Source organism: Saccopteryx leptura, chromosome 10 (assembly GCF_036850995.1).
Source record: "Saccopteryx leptura isolate mSacLep1 chromosome 10, mSacLep1_pri_phased_curated, whole genome shotgun sequence".
NCBI classification, from domain to species: Eukaryota; Metazoa; Chordata; class Mammalia; order Chiroptera; family Emballonuridae; genus Saccopteryx; species Saccopteryx leptura.
In genome coordinates this window covers 64,401,333-64,419,680 of record NC_089512.1, presented here as the reverse complement: position 1 = coordinate 64,419,680, position 18,348 = coordinate 64,401,333, and the positions used below count along the sequence as shown (strand labels likewise).

General features: G+C 46.9%; 1 protein-coding gene across 1 annotated transcript in view; it reads right to left on the bottom strand.

Annotated features, from left to right (window-relative positions):
* Nucleotides 1-6,865, bottom strand: part of RYBP (RING1 and YY1 binding protein) — a 79,664-nt gene extending 72,799 nt beyond the window's left edge. The window contains exons 1-2 of the mRNA XM_066350650.1: nt 6,627-6,865; nt 5,861-5,986 (exon numbers count right to left, since the gene is read on the bottom strand). Coding sequence (XP_066206747.1) covers nt 5,861-5,986; nt 6,627-6,658 — 158 coding nt within the window. The 5' untranslated portion in view covers nt 6,659-6,865. The remainder of the gene's footprint in view (nt 1-5,860; nt 5,987-6,626) is intronic.
* Between the last annotated feature and the right edge of the window lie 11,483 nt (nt 6,866-18,348).

Genomic DNA, 18,348 nt, shown 5'->3' with positions numbered 1-18,348 from the left:
ACTTCCCCCACCCCCCCAAAAAAAGACAGTAAATAAAAACCTTTAAAAAAAAGAACAAAGATCTTATCTGTCTGTATACCACTGTTGCCAGAGCCCAGATGGCTGTGTGTTCAAATAAAAACCATCAAATTACCACAACTACCCAGGTAATTTACTTTAAGGTCACCAAGTATACGCAAGATCAAGTCAGGACCAATAAATCAGTGGGTTCAACGTAGTAACAAATACAAAATAAATTATCACCCTGTTTCTGGATAAGAGTAACTGATTCAGCATTGACAATGCTGAAAGATTTGACAAGGTTTGATCATTTAGAAGGCAGGTAATTTTCAATTTTATGAAGAAATTTTATGAAAAACAAACACTATAATGAAATCAATGTGACCAAAGGAGCAAAACCATCCTGGTGGATGACCCAGGACTTGGAGAAGTGGCCTGGCTTTGCTCCAGGTTAGGTACCTACTCCCTCTGCTTTCTGGGCATTCTCCTTTTTTTTTTTTTTTGCATTTTTCTGAAGCTGGAAACCGGGAGGCAGTCAGACAGACTCCGCATGTGCCCAATCGGGATTCACCCGGCATGCTCACCAGGGGGCGATGCTCTGCCCATCTGGGGCGTCGCTCTGTTGCATCCAGAGCCATTCTAGAGCCTGAGGCAGAGGCCACAGAGCCATCCCCAGCGCCCGGGCCATCTTTGCTCCAATGGAGCCTCGGCTGCGGGAAGGGAAGAGAGAGACAGAGAGGAAGGAGAGGGGGAGGGGTGGAGAAGCAGATGGGCGATTCTCCTGTGTGCCCTGGCCGGGAATCGAACCTGGGACTCCCCCGCACGCCAGGCCGACGCTCTACCGCTGAGCCAACCGGCCAGGGCCTGGGCATTTTCCTATTTAAAAAGTATTATAGGCCCTGACCGCTGAGCCAACCGGCCAGGGCCTGGGCATTTTCCTATTTAAAAAGTATTATAGGCCCTGGCCGGTTGGCTCAGCGGTAGAGCGTCGGCCTGGCGTGCGGGGGACCCGGGTTCGATTCCCGGCCAGGGCACACAGGAGAATCGCCCATCTGCTTCTCCACCCCTCCCCCTCTCCTTCCTCTCTGTCTCTCTCTTCCCCTCCCTCAGCCGAGGCTCCATTGGAGCAAAGATGGCCCGGGCACTGGGGATGGCTCCTTGGCCTCTGTCCCAGGCGCTAGAGTGGCTCTGGTCATGGCAGAGCGTCCCCTCTCGTGGGCGTGCCGGGTGGATCCCGGTCGGGCGCATGCGGGAGTCTGACTGTCTCTCCCCGTTTCCAGCTTCAGAAAAATAAAAAAAAAAAAAAATTATAAGATGGTGTGCTTTTGAAGTTTCCTGCTAATATCAAAACTTTGACATTATCACCAACTATGTGTGTTTTCCCCTATAACTTCTAAAGTATTTCATGACTACTAGAGAGATTTTGAGTTGTCAGGGTATTTGAATTTAAAGGGAGAAAAAGTTGAGAGTTTGCAAAGAATCGGAACAAGGAAAACACTGTATGTATAAAACTACTGAAACCAACTTCCAGTTCAATATCCTAAGTTAGGAAATATCCAACATTTTTTTTTATCAAACTATACAATCTTATTACACATCTGAAGTAAATTCCTTACTTTTACTTGTCTATAAAATCTCTAAGAACAGGATACTTTTCAAAGGAATAGTATTCAAATAACAAATAACAAGTATTAAAATGATTTCAACTCAGCATCATAATAAAATCTGGAGTTAAGATTAATCAACTTCTAAACCTACATAATTTCCCAAAGCAAAAAACTTCCAATTTTTTCAAGTGGATGGATTTAAACAGTAGCTGAAGGTCAAGATGCAAGCACTATTATCAAAAAACCATTAATCAGCAAGACTTGCAGTCACAGCTTGGTAATTTTTACTTAAAGACATCACTGCATTCAGAGAAAACGATCAAAAATAAAATATACTTATCATCAATACTAAAAACTACTCTACCCAACACTTAAGAACTTTAACTTAACAATGGTTAGGTAAATCTGTGAGTTTGTGGGTTGTTTTTTGTTGGTTTTTTTTTTAAGCCGGTGTCCTCTTTCATAAACTGGCAAAGTGGGCTGGGAAATATATACACTAGCTATTACCTAGGAAGGGATAATGTTTCTTTCTCACCCACCACCACCTTACACACACTCCTTTATTTTTTAGCTTGAAAGGCTTAGAATAAGTACATCAGCATGGTGGGTGGAGAGGCAACTTTTCCAACTGGAGGTGATTCTTCCATGCTCTAGTGTTAAAGACATATAAGTGTCTCGCTCTCTTCCTTTCTCTCTCTCTCTCTCTCACACACACACACACACACACACACACACACAAACACACACTAACTATATCAAAACAGGCATGAGAAAACCACAAGATGGAATGGAAATGTTCTGAACTGGTTTGTTGGGATGGTTACACTTTTCAAAATTTACTAAAAATCACTGCATTACACAATTGGTGAATTTTACAATACGTATATCCTACCTAAATAAAGCTACAAAAAAAAAAAGTAGGAAGGGAAAGAGACCCAAAACACATTTGATAACACTTCTAAAATAGAAGATCTCGCCTGACTGGGCGGTGGCGCAGAGGATAGAGCGTCAGACTGGGATGCCGAGGACCCAGGTTCGCGACCCTGAGGTCGCCAGCTTGAGTGCAAGCTCATTTGCTTTGAGCAAAGCTCACCAGCTTAGACCCAAGGTCGCTGGCTTAAGCAAGGGGTCACTCAGTCTGCGGAAGGCCCAGGGTCAAGGCACATATCCGAGAGCAACCAATGAACAACTAAGGTGTCGCAATGCGCAACTAATGATTGATGCTTCTCCTCTCTCCGTTCCTGTCTGTCCCTGTCTATCCTTCTCTCTGACTGTCTCTGTAAAAAAAAAAAATTTTTTTTAATTTAAAAGAAAAAGAAAATCTCTACTTCCCCCTGAACTTCCAAGTAGCCTATAAAGTATTCCCTCCTTCTTCCCTTAACATTTAACATGTTCCTTAGGAGTTTCTGACTCTCCTCTCATTCTGCTCTGTTACTACAAAAAGAATCACCTTTTGAATCACTTTCATGATTCTTCCTGCAAAATTAACTATATTTGGTACACACGGCAGTAACAGTGAAGAGTTGGCAGGTAATTCTGTAGAAATCAATTTTCCTGTCCAGAAGAAATAGGGGGAGAAGGGACTCTTTCTAATTGATCCCCAAGCCAGACTGTTCTGTCCTCCCATAGCTCTTTCTACCTACCTCTCTTAGGGCCTTTGTAACTTGGAGTATGGTCATTCTGGTATATGACTTACCAACCTATGAAACCTTCCCAATGTCTTGAGCAGTATCTTTCACATTCAGGGAATTTAAAAATGTTCTTTGGTAACTGGCACTATTTTCTTGACCAACTCTATCCTGTTTGGTGTATTACAGTTTTGTGTCCTACTGGACTACTACCAATTCAAAGCTAACTTCTTTGGTTGACTGGCAAGTGATGGCAACAATGACAAGAATGACAAACTAATGAGAAAATCACCACTGGTTAGCCAAACAACTAGGCTGTTCTAATACAAACACTAGTTCAGAACAACAAAATTCAATCTTTATGCTAGTCAACAGGTTAGAAAAAACCCTTTTATTATTTAAAAATGATTTTTTTTTAAAAAGCCCTTTTTTTTGCCTATTACCGAGTGTCCAAAATCCAGCAACAAGCTTTTTTTACTGCCATCAGTACCAAGTCTGATTAAAACATTACGCAAAGGAGAAAATTTCAAACTCTGAGGTACAGAGAAAATGACAAGAAAAAGGCCCAGGAAAAAAAAAATCAGTAACTAGGATCAGAGAAATTAACCAATAGGACAAGATGAAAACCCATTAAATTAACTTTTCCACAGAGAAGCACAAATGTTATTTGCCTTCCAATTAGTAATGACTTCCAGAATAGCTCTGAACCACCAAAATATTGGCAATAACCAAACTGAAACAAATTTTGGCTATGTAAGGGTATCATCTAGCTTGAGTTGATAAAGAGTTTAAGTCTTCAGATCTCTGAAATCTGTTCAAAACCTACTAAACAGATATCAAAAAAACTACACCAAGATCCTTAAAGATAGTAGGTAAGTATTGTATTCCTTAAGACTCTAAATTATTTTCATTAATAATGTAATGTTTGCTTAAAAAACTGAATTTGTGTCATCATCTGTGACTGAAAAAACTTGACACATCCAGTGTTTTTAAAGTCAAAATCTTTCTTTCACGTGCTTCCAGAGTTGATGAGTCAGATTTTTAATACATGTAGAAACTGTAATGCATTTCATTACATAAAATTGTTCCTAGCAAAAATCATATGTAGACTTTTGAATTTGGTGTTTCTTTTCACCAGTAAAGTTCTCAAGTTCTTAGGAGTTTCCTAGTCATTTACTTGAACATTATCTACGGTAACACTCAAAGCAAAACCACAATAAAGAGATATGGCTTCTCAGGGATCCTACATGTAAAAGATCATTACTCATAAAAAAAAACACATTCGCTACTGCTTTAAATAACACATACATTTCTAAACTTTCATGCCATTTGATGGAATTCCCTGTTTTGGAAAACAAAACAAAATCTAATAAGCTCACAATGTTTTTATTTTAACTAAACTACAGTAATACAAAAATTGACACAAATTTACTTTAAAAACAACTTATGGTAAAATATCTCCACTTTCTGAGTATTTTTATTCAAAGGTCTCATTACTTAGGTAAAATTCTCAGAACTGTTCCGTCAGTAACTGGACCAATTCTTCTCAGTCTTTAGGTTGCCCAATATCCTACTTAATTCCAAATACCTATAAATAAATAGAGCCATGATATCCTAACAGACACATTCCTTTTGTCAAAAAAAAAAATCCAATTAAAACTGTGGAGTACTACTACAGTCATATTGGAATGACACTAATACAAAAACAAGTATCTCAAGAAATGAAACTTTTGGCAAAGTTAAGTCTTCAAGGATCCACCAGAAAGTTTCTTCTCCTGTCTTGCTTTCACATTCATGCCCCCCAATCTCTGCACATTACATGACATCAAGAAAAGTTTAACTGCAAACTGTAAAATCACTTAAACAAACTCAAGATATAAATCAAAAGTTGACTGGAAGACTTCAAAACCAGCCTTGACATTTTACTCTCGTATATTTAAATGTTAAATCCCCAGCGCAACTCGTTTTGATACCAGATGCAGTTTACAACCTTCATCAAAATGAAAATAAATTCTTTCAGTATTTTTTTCATTATTATAGTTTTTATCACAAATATTGTTAAACTACTCCTGTCACCATTTTGCAAGATCATCTTCCAGCACTATGCATAAGCTAATCAGAAAAGAAAAATCAAACTGACAACGCAGCCTTCCAAAAACTGTACCTTCTTTATCAAAGCTCAACATTTATTTTAACTGCAAGGAAATAACAGACATTTGCAGTTCAAGACAGGAAAAGCACAACCAGCGTTACTGCACAACCACCACTAAATTTCTCAAAGAAAAAAATAATTTAAGACAAAAACATCCTGCGCATGACAAAAATAAAAGGTCATCGCCTGACAATCCATAGCAAAGGTACTGCTTTTTCTCTTTATGAGTCAAATGGATGTAGGTATAAAATAAAGTCGGAATCTGAAATGAGTTGAAGACCTGAAAAAAATCCCTCCCATCATTTATTACACACGAAATACAACAAAACCACACAAGACCCACCCCTACACACACAGAAAAAGCCGTAATCAACAAGTTGGAAAGAAGGCAAAATGAATAGCTCACTACTTACCCTCTTCCCCACCTTAAAAAAAAAAATTCCTTTAACAAAAGGCAACTCATATTCAAGTACCTGGTGGAGGTGCCTTTCCTCACATCACAGATGCTGCATTTAAAGGCTTCCGCGCTGTTTCTGAAGGTGCAGACGCTACAATCCCAGAAGCCTTCATCTGCGGCAGGTTTCGCTTGTCTTTTCGGCCTTCGGAGGAGTGGGGAGAGGGGAGCGGGGCGGGAGGACAGGGCAGGGAAAGGGGGAGACAGCAAATCACAAGCGCCAGTCATTTCGCAGGAATCCAGGGCTGGAAACTTCGCCCGGGCGACCACCCTCCCCCTTTTCCGGGACTAGAAGCGGGCCCGGGGCCCCGCTGACCACCGCGAACGCCGGGCCGCGTGGCCTCGCACTGCAGGCGGCTCCCAGGAAAGGGCCCGGCGGGCGCAGGAAGCGGGCGGACTGTGGACTCGCGCGCGGAGCTGGGGGGGCTGCGGCCCGGTCTGGGGGAGCGCGCAGGGGCCTCCGGGGCCGCAGCGGAGGCTGGGCCCGTCCCGTCCCTTCCCCTCCCCGGCTCGCGCCCGCCCGCCGCCCTCCCCACCTGGTTAAATCTCCCTTTGTCTGGGCGGAGCGGCGGCTGAGGGCGCCGAGGAGGAGCCGCCATGGCTGCGGCGCGCACGGCCGGGGCCCCGCGGAGCGACACCGCCTCCCGCCTCCCGCCCCCGGATCTCCATCTTAGCGGCGCCTCCCCCGCCAGGGCGGCTCCGGGGCCTAGTCGTCGCCGGCCCGCGCCCGCCCCCGGGCCCTCCAGTCCGCCCTCCCCTCCGCCCTCTCCGCTTCGAGCAGGTACCTGGTCGGGCTCTTCTTGTCGCCCATGGTCATGGACGGGCTGCACCCCTGCCCCCCAAAGCCGAAACCGGCGCCACTCGGAGGAGAACCGCCGTCTGGGGAGTCGCCGCGGGCCGGCCCCCTTCCTCCCCCGCGCGCTCCCGCCCTCGGCCGCTCGGGCTCAAGCTCTGGCCGCCACCGCCGCCACCGCCGCCGCCGCCGCCAGCACCGCCAGTCTCCGGACGAGACTAGTCCCCGCCGGCGCCGCCTCCGCCGAGTGACTGACGAGGGGCGGGGTCGGGCGCCTCGCGTCACGCGCCGTGTGGCCAATGAGAGCGCGGCGGCCTGCGCCGCGGGGGCGGGGCGGGACGGGGGTGGGCGGGCCGTGGCGGACGTGGGTCGGGTCGGCGGTGTGCGTGCGCCGGAGTATGTGCACGCTAGGGGCGCGCAGGCCAGCACGACGGAGCGTGCGGATCTGGCGGGGCGCACGTGGCCGCGCCCGGGAGCTGGAGGTGGCCTTCGGACTCCGAACGGTCGCCTAGTGTGGCTGTCCCCGGGACCGCAGCCCCGAAAACGCCCCGGGGAAGTAGTTCCGCGCAGTTAGCATGCGCTTCTGGGGGTTGCAACAGCTGCGCCGCTGGCAACGCCTCGAGGCTTGCAGTACCGCGGGAGCCGTCAGGGCCTCTTTGGTCTAGGTTTGCCTGCGCCCTTCGCTCTGCCACTGAAGCTTTGTATCTGCTTTTCTTAACTTCTCACCTCCAGCACATACTCCAGTTCTAAGATCCTGCCCAAGCCCATGATGCTGGACTGAACTGTGCAGAAAGGGTGTGGCACAAGTAAAGGTTCCCCAACGCTGGACACTGAGCTCTTGCGCTTCAACTCCCTCTGTAGCCCACCGAGAGCCTAAATAGGGTGTTTCTCTAGGGAATCCTGACAGCCATGTGCCAGCAGTCAAACCTTGGGCCTCCCCTCCTTAATCTCCAGAATGAGGCTAATAACCGTCCTGGTATTGTTTAGAAAATTCAGAGACATGATGCAGAAAAGCACAGCCAGGGCCCGATGCTTAGGAAGGACCAATATAAAATACTGGGTTGTGTACCATTTCCCCCACTTTAGAAGGCTCTTGAAGGTAAAAAACATGGAGCACCCTATACTTTCTGCCATGCTCCAAGAATACCTGCCAATACCATGACTCAGGCCCCTTTGCCCTAAGGCACTGGGGAGTCCGGGTAGGGGGAGGATCCCAGATGATAAGATAGAAGCTTGGCAGGACTGAAGCCCTGGGTCAGGCTAGGGAGAGAGTCAAAGAATGCTGCTAGAAATTGGAGTGGGGAGAGGGTTGTAGAGGGAAGATAAAATGGGTCCTCTGGACCCACCCTATAGGACCTGTTTATATGCAAACACAAAGTGGGTTATTATCAAGACTGCCCCAGGAAGAGAAGAATACTGAGACTGGGTGCCCTGGAAACAGGGTGTTCTGGGACCAACCCAGGGATCAGAAGCCAGAGAATAAAAGGGGGAGGGAATGTGTAAACTCTAAGTTTGATCTGCACAAGCTGTCCTTTCTAGGCAGGCACACCCTAGATGGCCAGAAGGGACAGCACAGTTTAGCAAGGGGCAGCAGACCCCACCTCTGACTCTCTCTCTGCTGCCTGCCTTCTCAAAAAGGAAGAGAGGAAAGTAGGAAGAAGAGGAGAGAGGTATGGGGCAAAGGGCCAAAAGAGCCAGAGAAAGCCAAGGGGCATGCACACAAGCGATGGCCCAGTGTCCACAATTTTGGCCTCTGGTGTCAGCCTGGCATACTCCTGGGATTCTACTCCTCATGAGAAGGTACTGAGAGAAAAGGGGCAGTAAAAAATCCCTGATGGAGAAGTGGCCTCTGGGAAGAACTGCGTAGCTGGGAACTATAGGTAGTGAGAGGGCTGACTTTATTTTTATTACTTATGTAGAGTAAAATGCACAAGTTGTTTTGAAGCTCCATGAGTTTTTATATATACACATATATGTATATACATCTACTACACCTCTGTATCCACCATCTAGATCAAGATATAGAAGATTTTCATCCTTTCATCCCCTCCCCACAGGTAACCACTATTTCAACCAATGTTACCAAAGATCGCTTTGCCTGTTTGTGAATGTCATATCCATGGGTCATATGGTATGTACTTATAGGGTTGGCACGTTTTTCTCAGCATAATATTTGTGATACTCATCCATATTGTTCCCTATATCAATAGTTCAATTTTGCTTGTTTGCTTAAGTCTGTAGAATTTCATTGGGAATACCAAGTAATTTAGTCATCGACAGGAGACTGACTTTTTTTTTTTTTGTATCTTTAACCTGTTTTACCTTTTCAAAAAGAGGGGGAGGCATAGCTTAAAACTCTATTATTAGGAAAAAAATAAATTCTAATATAGGGAACTAATATCTGAGAACATATCAGACCCACATATCACCATGTGGTTGTAACTGTAGAGGCTACAATTTCATTCATATGTTGGAGGTAAACAATCTACTGAAAGTCTCCTTGTAGTGACAGGAACTAGACAAAACTACTTCTGAAGCAGTGTGCTATATAGAATAGCATGGCTATAAGCAGAGCTATGGTTCTAGAGCCATGGTTTCAACCTGAGCTGGGTGGGGGAACAAACATTCCTCTACAGTGTTGCCCTGAACCAGCATGGTTTGAAGAGATGAGTGGGAGCTGACAGAGAGCCCCTCCCCTGCTCCTCTGTTTCCTATCTTGAATTTTCTATTTCACGCTTCATTTAAAGGAAGAGTTCTGCTGCTTTAAAAATTATTTGAAACCTGTGGTTTTATAGTAGATGCTGGTTAGAAGCACTCCCTATGAAGTGTCTTGTGTAAATAATTCCACTGGTGCATAGCACAGATTAAAAGACCATATTCGGCCTCCAGGTTCCTCTACTTCAGTCACACTGGCTTCTTTGCTGTTCTGAAACTGTCGACCTCCCACCTCAGGGCCTTTGCACTTGCTGTTCTGTCTACCTAAAATGCTCTTTCCCCAGATAACCATATTTTCAGCTGCCTCACTTCGTTCAGGTCTGTTGGGCAGATAAAATATATTATGCTCACTTTGTTAAAGATGGCGCTGCCCACGTGGAAGCCAATCGCCCAGGTGATATTAATGAGTGTTGGGGGCGGGCTGTGGGCAGGCAGGATCCTCGTAGCCTGAGGCTTGGTTTTGGGACTGAGCCTTTTCCACCCTTTTTGATGTGGTGTGGTGCAATCCCATCATGCCTCAGATAAGTGACTTTGTATTAGCAACTTCCATATTTTGTATATTGGTTTAAAGGTTTTTATTTCTGCACTATAAACTGAGGCAGGCTGGGAGCTTGCTCTCTCTCGGTTCCTGAGATTAGCATTAGAGGAGAGAGCAGAGAATGTGGAGGAGGCCAGGAGAAGCAGCCAAGATGGTGGAGTGCTGAGTGAGAAGCCAGTTTGTGCAGAGTTTGTGCAGGGAGAAAGAAAGGAGATGGGAAACAGAGGTGAATAAGTCTGGTGAGCTAGAAACCTTTGATTCTAGGAAACTCAGATAAGTCAGTGGCTTTGTGAGCACTGAATGAGTAGGTTTTGGAGCCCAGTGTGTGTTTTTACTTGCCTGTCGGGTGCAAGCTAGGATTAAAGCTAATGGCCCACCAGTTTTTGGCTTCGTTGTTTTTTTACTGACTGTCCGAATCCAGTGTGAACCTGCATGGGCCAGGCGGCTGCGATGGTGGCTGTGTATACTGACTTTATAGGTCTTTGTTTAAAAGTCACATTTTGAGACCCTCGCTGGGTAGCTCAGTTGTTTAGAGCATCATCCTGAGATGGTGAGATTGTGGTTTTGATCTCGGGCAGGTCACATACAGGAATCAACTAATGAATGCATAATGTTGGGCAGATAAAATATATTATGCTCACTTTTTTAAAGATGGCACTGCCCACGTGAAAGCCCGTTGCCCAGGTGATATTAGTTTCCCTTCTTGCTTGGAATGGGCGTGATTATATTAATGTATGTTGGGGGTGGGCTGTGGGCAGGCAGGACCTTGTAGCCTGGAGCTTGGTTTTGGGACTAAGCCTTTCCCACCCTTTTTGATGTGGGGTGGTGCAATCCCATTATGCCTCAGGTAAGTGACTTTGTATCAGCGACTTCCTTGTTTGTATATTGGATTAGGTTTTGATTTCTACACTATAAAATGGGGGCAGACTGGGAGCTTGCTCTCTCGGTTCCTGAGATTAGCATTAGAGAGGAGAGCAGAGAAAGGCCACGTGGAGGAGGCCAGGAGAAGCAGCCAAGATGGCAGAGTGCTGAAGGAGAAGCCAGTTTGTGCAGAGTTTGTGCAGGGAGAAGGAAGGAGATGAGGAACAGAGGTGAATAAGTCTGGTGAGCTAGAAACCTTTGATTCTAGGAAACTTGGATAAGTCAGTAGCTTTGTGAGCACTGAATGAGTAGGTTTTGGAGCCCAGTGTGTGTTTTTACTTGCCTGTCGGGTGCAAGCTAGGATTAAAGATGATGGCCCACCAGTTTTTGGCTCCAACTGTCCGAATCCAATGTGAACCTGCATGGGCCAGGTGGCTGTGATGGTGGCCCTGGCTACTGGCTTTACACATAAATAACAACAAATTGATTTCTCTCTCTCTTCCTCTTTCTCTAAAAAAAAAAAAAAAAAAGTTAAATCTTCAGTGAGGTTTTTTCTGGTCATCCAGTCTAAAAATTTCATACACCAGCCCACAGCCTGATGCCTCATGTCTCCCTGCACTGCTTTACTTTTTTTTGTAGCAGTTATCACCATCTAATGTACCATGTCATTTACATGTCCTGTTTAGCAGATCTTGCCCCAGTAGTATATAAGCTCCATAACAGCAAGGATATTTTTCTTTTTTATTTCCCCCACACACACACTGAATTTTTTTAAATTTAACAATAGCAAGTTTTTGAACAGCCTCTAGGTGCCATGCCCCATTTCTGGGTCTTAGGAGATCAGATAAACAAGATTGACTTAATTCCCAATCTTTTAGAATTTACATTCTAGTTGAGAAACCAAACTTTATACAACAATTAATATGATTTGACAATTACTACAAAGTCAAAGTACAGGATGTAAAATAAGAGGATAGTAAGGGAGAGAGGGGGTTCCTGAAAAAGTTAAGATTGTCTAGGAGAAGAGAAAGGAAGACTGTTCCAGGATGTGGTGCTTTGGAGGAACTGGAAGCAAACAGCTGTATCCAGAGCCCTGAGGGAGAGAAGAGATGAGGCTGCAGAGATACACTCTGGCTAGATCCCGTATGGCAGGGTAGGCTTGGCTGGGAGTGGGGTCTTTATCCTGAATGCATGAAAGCCATAGTCAAGTAAGAAACATCCAAATCTATAGAAAATGTTTATAAGTTTATTTAAGCCAAAAATGATAATCAATAGAAGCAAGATCTCCAATGTTCTATAGTTTGCAGTTTCTCTTATGCATTTAGAATTAAGGTGGGAGCATAAGATGAGAGAAAGCAAGGTGGGGATTGGATTACAAGATAAAGTTATATGTTCTTGCCTGACCAGCGGTGGCACAGTGGACAGAGCACCGGACTGGGATGCGGAGGACCCAGGTTCGAGACCCTGAGGTCGCCAGCTTGAGCGTGGGCTCATCTGGTTTGAGCAAAATCTCACCAGCTTGGACCCAAGGTCGCTGGCTTGAGCAAGGGGTTACTCGGTCTGCTGAAGGCCCACGGTCGAGGCACATATGAGAAAGCAATCAATGAACAGCTAAGGTGTCGCAACAAAAAAACTGATGATTGATGCTTCTCATCTCTCTCCGTTCCTGTCTGTCTGTCCCTATCTATTCCTCTCACTGACTCTGTCTCTGTAAAAAAAAAAAAAAAAAAAAGAAAGAAAAAATTTTTTATGTGTTCTTGTTACAGAACAAGGGATCTGACCCTTCAAGTAGTCCTAGGGCAAGTCAGTAATGTGTGTGTTCTTGACTTCATGCAGGAAAAATTTCACAACATGAGTCCAGTGATTTTGAAAGTAAGGTTAGTAAAGCTAGGGATAGGGAAACAAGGAAGGGGTTAGGGTAGAAGAAGCAACAGGAAAGCCTCGGCAGGGCTGCTTTGGCTCACTGCAAAGTCAGAGCAAAGGGTGCCTGGGAGACAGGCTCAGGGGCTTAGCCAAGGACAAGCTGCTGCTGCCCACTGCTTCCCTGGTTGCAAGTTCCTTGAGGACATTTAGAATTTAGGAGCTACACACCTGTGGGGTAAGAACAGGGGGAGGGGGAAGATAAAGGTGCAGGCATGCTTCTGGGGTCCTTCATTCTAAGGTCTTTTAAGGGTAGTAATTTTAGGGGAGGTCCCAGGGCAGAATCTCTAGAATACTCATCAGCTCTCCGGGTGTGTCCTTCTAGGGTCTCCACTGATTGGTCAATGCCAGGGGTCATTAGTCAATGCTGCTGGTCCTGAGGTCATCACTTATGTGTTTGGAAATATGTCTGTAAAGCCAGTACCCATGGCCACTATCACAGCCACCTGGCCCACGAAGGTTCGCATTAGATTCGGACAGACGGTAATGAAACAACGGAGCCAATAACTGGTGGGCCATTACCTTTAATCCTAGCTTGCACCCGGCGGGCAAGTAAAAACACACACTGGGCTCCAAAACCCACTCATTCAGTGCTCACAAAGTTACTTGTAAGGTATTTTTCCCCACCGAGGAAGAAGGAAGGAAGTAGCCACAAAGTGTGGATAAGCAAAAGCTTTATTTAGTACAGCACATCCCGCCCAATGAGGTTCTCTGGTCCGGGGGACGGGAGCCAGAGAAGATGTATAGATGAAACCACATGGGGGATATTTAAAGGGTCTTTAGGGTGGAGGCGAGTTGATATGACATGGCAAAATCTCACTGGCTGGCAGACAATCACTCTTTTCTAAAGGACTTCTGGGAAGTTTCCTTTGGTGCACATGGGTGTGGACGGTTCTAGCCAAGTTTCCGGTCTGGTTCCTCATGTGACCTTCCCCCATTGCCCACTGACCTTACATTCCGACCTTTTGTGTTAAATAGGGGCGCCATTATTCGTCTGGCTACTTCCTGCCGGTTAGGGGCATTGTGGGGAAGGGAGATTGGAAGGTGGTGGCTTTGAGGGGAGTCGGGAGGAACATCTGTTTGACCGTGACTCGAGAAACTTCGTGGATGCAGTCCTGTAAGGATTTTTTTAAAAAGAGGAGTAATAGGGAGATCTGCAGGGTCCAGCCTTTTGGTGAGCCAGAGATAGGTACGGCCCAGTGGTTCCAACTGCCAGCGGTCCTGCATGGGGGCAAGCTTGAGGCAAAACTGCATGTCAGGAATGGCGTACAAAGGGGAAAGGAAGGGGTTACATTCACTCTCATATCCGAGACCTGTGAGAGAACTAGAGGTCGAGTATGATGGCAAAACAGAGAAGGTAGCCTCCGTGTCCACAAGAAATAAGATGGACTTGCCTGACTAGGCGGTGGCGCAGTGGATAGAGCATCGGACTGGGATGCAGAGGACCCAGGTTCGAGACCCAGAGGTCGCTAGCTTGAGCACGGGCTCATTTGGTTTGAGCAAAAGCCCACCAGCTTGAACCCAAGGTTGCTGGCTTGAGCAAGGGGTTACTCGGTCTGCTGAAGGCTCACGGTCAAGGCACATATAAGAGAGCAATCAATGAACAACTAAGGTGTTGCAACGCACAATGAAAAACTAATGATTGATGCTTCTCATCTCTCTCCGTTCCTGTCTGTCTGTCCCTGTCTATCCCTCTCTCTGACTCACTCTCTGTCTCTGTAAAAAAAAAATATAGCCTGACCTGTGGTGGCGCAGTGGATAAAACGTCGACCTGGAAATGCTGAGGTTGCCGGTTCGAAACCCTGGGCTTGCCTGGTCAAGGCACATATGGGAGTTGATGCTTCCAGCTCCTCCCCACCTTCTCTCTCTGACTCTCTCTCCTCTCTCTCTCCCTCTCTGTCTCTTTCTCTCCCTTTCTCTCTCCTCTCTAAAATGAATAAAAAAAATTTTTTAATATAAATAAATAAATAAAATTTAAAAAAAAAGAAATAAGATGGATTTACCTGTTATTTGTAGCATTACCCATGGTTTGGTGAGGGTGACGTGGGTCTCCAAGTCCAGGCCAGGTCAGTCGTTCATGATGTCTAGGAGTTCGAGTGGTGGGCCCGCCTGGCTGGCTTGGCCTCCCATTTGGGTGGGTTGTCCTCCAAGTAGAGGCGCTGAGGATGAGCCTGTTGCCCAAAGGGGTAATAGTTCTGCCAGTGATCAGGCTGCTTGCTGTCAGGGCAGAGCTTAGTGGGCACTGCCGCAGGCAGGGGTACTGCCGAGACCAGTGACCTTGCTTGCCACATTTAAAGCAAGCTCCTGGTGGGATTCCTCCTTGTGGCCCGGACTTGGGTCGAGCACCTCCTGTGCCTTGCCCCTGTTGCTCTGCTGGCCTCAGGGCTGCCATAAGAGCCTGGGTTTGGAGTGTTACCTTCTGCTGCATGCAGGCCCAGCGAGTAACCTTGGCCTTTTCCTACTAGCCGCGATCATTAAAAACTTTAAATGCCATGTTCATGGGTCTCAAATGGGGATCTAGGGGTTGAGAATAACAGGAGGGGGGCTCCTGGGAAGCCCAGCACCCAGATCCAGCCAGAAACACTGGAGCCAGAGACAGGACAGGCCAGGCCTTCCTGCAAAAAGACCGGGGTTGGGCCTTGGGGTCAGGATCCCTGCAAACCTGCGTGAGAGCTAATGGCCCAGCGGAGAATGATCTGATGGAGGAGGGGCTTAAGAACACAGTGGAGAAGGGAGGGACCCCTGGCCAGCAGGGGAGGAGAAAGAGAGAATGCTATTTGCAGGTGAATGAGAAACAGGATCCTGTGAAGCAGCGGTTCTCAACCTGTGGGTTGCGGCCCCGGCGGGGGTCAAACGACCAAAACACAGGGGTCGCCTAAAGCCATCAGAAAATACATAGTTATTATACAATACATTTTTAAATAAAACATGTATTTCTGATGGCTTTAGGCGACCCCTGTGTTTTGGTCATTCGACCCCCGCCGGGGTTGCGACCCACAGGTTGAGAACCGCTGCTGTGAATGGAGGGCAGGGGGCTCTTAGAGGACAGGGTTTTGGACAGGGAGTCTCGATGGAAAGACCTGAGGGGAGGCTGGAGGCAGGGGACTTACTGCACTGTGTGCCAAAGTGGGTGGAAAGTTGGAGGTCCTGGTTCTTTCTCGAAGGGGAACTGGAGAGGAGCAGTCCCTTGCGGACTTGAACTCCTCCCGGGTTTCGGCAACAAATGTAAGGTATTTTTCCCCACCAAGGAAGAAGGAAGGGCATAGCCACAAGTGTGGATAAACAAAAGTTTTATTTAGTACTGCGCATCCCGCCCGATGAGGTTCTCTGGTCTGGGGGCCAGGGGCCAGAGAAGTCACATGGAAGAAACCAAGTGGGGGATATTTAAAGAGTCTTTAGGGTGGAGGCGAGTTGATATGACGTGGCAAAATCTCACTGGCTGGCAGACAGTCGCTCTTTTCCAAAGGAATTCTGGGAAGTTTCCTATGGCACACATGGGTGTGGGTGGTTCTAGCCAAGTTCCCGGGTCTGGTTCCTCACATGACCTTCCCCCATTGCCCACCGACCTTACACTACTGACTTATCCGAGTTTCCTAGAATCAAAGGTTTCTAGCTCACCAGCCTTATTCACCCTCTGTTCCGCATCTCCTTCTCCTGCACAAACTCTGCACTAACTGGCTTCTCCTTCAGTACTCCACTATCTTGGCTGCCTCTCCTCTCCTCCATGTGACCTTTCTCTGCTCTCTCCTCTAATGCTAATCTCAGGAACCGAGAGAGCAAGCTCCTGGTCTGCCCCCATTTTATAGTGTAGAAATCAAAACCTTTAATATACAAACAAGGAAGTCTCTGATACAAAGTCACTTATCTGAGGCATAATGGGATTCCTCATGAGAATGCACCACCCACATCATACAATCAGTCAAGGGTGTGGGGAAAATCTTAGTCTTAAAACTAAGCCTTAGGCTATAAGAATCCTGCCTGCTTACAGCCTGTCCCCCACACACAATACAAACTATAAGCAAGCAAACATATATATCACATTTAAAAACTTATTTGAACATTCCACCCCTTTTGCTCGCTCACAATCTAAAACACAGGTATTCCTGCACAAGGAAATTAGGCACATTACACAAATTACAACATGACAAATCATACAATTTCAACAATTACAAAGGTACATTTCACCAGTCTCTGAGCACTTTGCCAAAAGTGCAAAATGTCCTTGGCCTTCTTTCTAGCCATAGGAAAAGCTTCCTGGGGCAGGGGAGTGCTTTCAGCAAAGCCTCCCCCCACCCCAATCAGGGTATTTCACATTGTCCAAAATCCGTAAGTCCATCCAACAAAGGAGCCAGTGCCCACTCCGGTCATAGTCCAGGAATCAGTCCACACACACGGGGCCTCAGCCACCCCCCTCATCCCTGCCGTCCTGGTAGGTTTTACACTGTCCCAAGGTGGAGCCTGTGGCAATGGCAGTCAGTATTTCCATCTCTACTCTGGAGAGCATGATGGTGTCCACTCCTATGTCCCAAAATCACAGACCTACCAGAGGCATACAAGGTACCCCTTGCTGCTGGGCTCTCACCTTCTGGAGATTGCAGATCACAACTCCAGCCTGATTCTTCTCATCTTCCAAAGAGGAACTGAAAACATCAGCTCCTGCTGCTGAGCTCGAGCCCCAGGCTGCTGCCACCATGTGCTCCGCAGGCCTTGCAGCCCTGGCCCTGGCCTCAGCCCCAGCCTCCTGCCGCTGCTGGCTCTCCACAATGTCCAGAGCAATCTGCAACTCATGAACCCGTGAATCCTACTCCAGCAGCTGCTCCATTTCCAGGCAAATCTCGCAAACCTGGTCGGCCTCCTCTTCCAGCGCTTCCTCCAGCTCCAGGGTCAGCATCTGTTTCTCCTGTGTTTGCTCCAGCTCCTTCCACTGCTTGGTTTGCAGGTCCCGGGCAGCCTCTTCCACAGAGCTCTTGGTTTCCTCACACATGGCTGTAAAAGTCAGCTAGCCTATGGTCCCCAAAAGGACAGCCATGGGGAACCATAACAGCAGCCAGTCTCCACCACTCAAAGGTGGTAGTGGCTCCTTGCCGATCTGTATCAAATCCTGCCGGCTACGCCAAATGTAAAGCTGGTAGCCACGGCCACCATCACAGCCACCTGGCCCATGTAGGTTCGCATTGGATTCGGACAGTTGGTAAAGAAACAACGGAGCCAAAAACTGCTGGGCCATCATCTTTAATCCTAGCTTGCACCCAGCGGGCAAGTAAAAACACACACTGGGGGCCTGACCTGTGGTGGCGTAGTGGATAAAGCGTTGACCTGGAACGCTGAGGTCGCCGGTTCAAAACCCTGGGCTTGCCTGGTCAAGGCACATATGGGAGTTGATGCTTCCTGCTCCTCCCTCCCCCTTCTCTCTCTCTCCTCTCTAAAAATTAATAAAAGAAAAATTTAAAGAAAAACACACACACACTGGGCTCCAAAACCCACTCGTTCAGTGCTCACAAAGCTACTGACTTATCCAAGTTTCCTAGAATCAAAGGTTTCTAGCTCACCAGCCTTATTCACCTCTGTTCCCCATCTCCTTCCTTCTCCTTGCACAAACTCTGCACAAACTGGCTTTTCCTTCAGCACTCCATCATCTTGGCTGTCTCTCCTGCCTTCCTCCACGTGGCCTCTCTCTGCT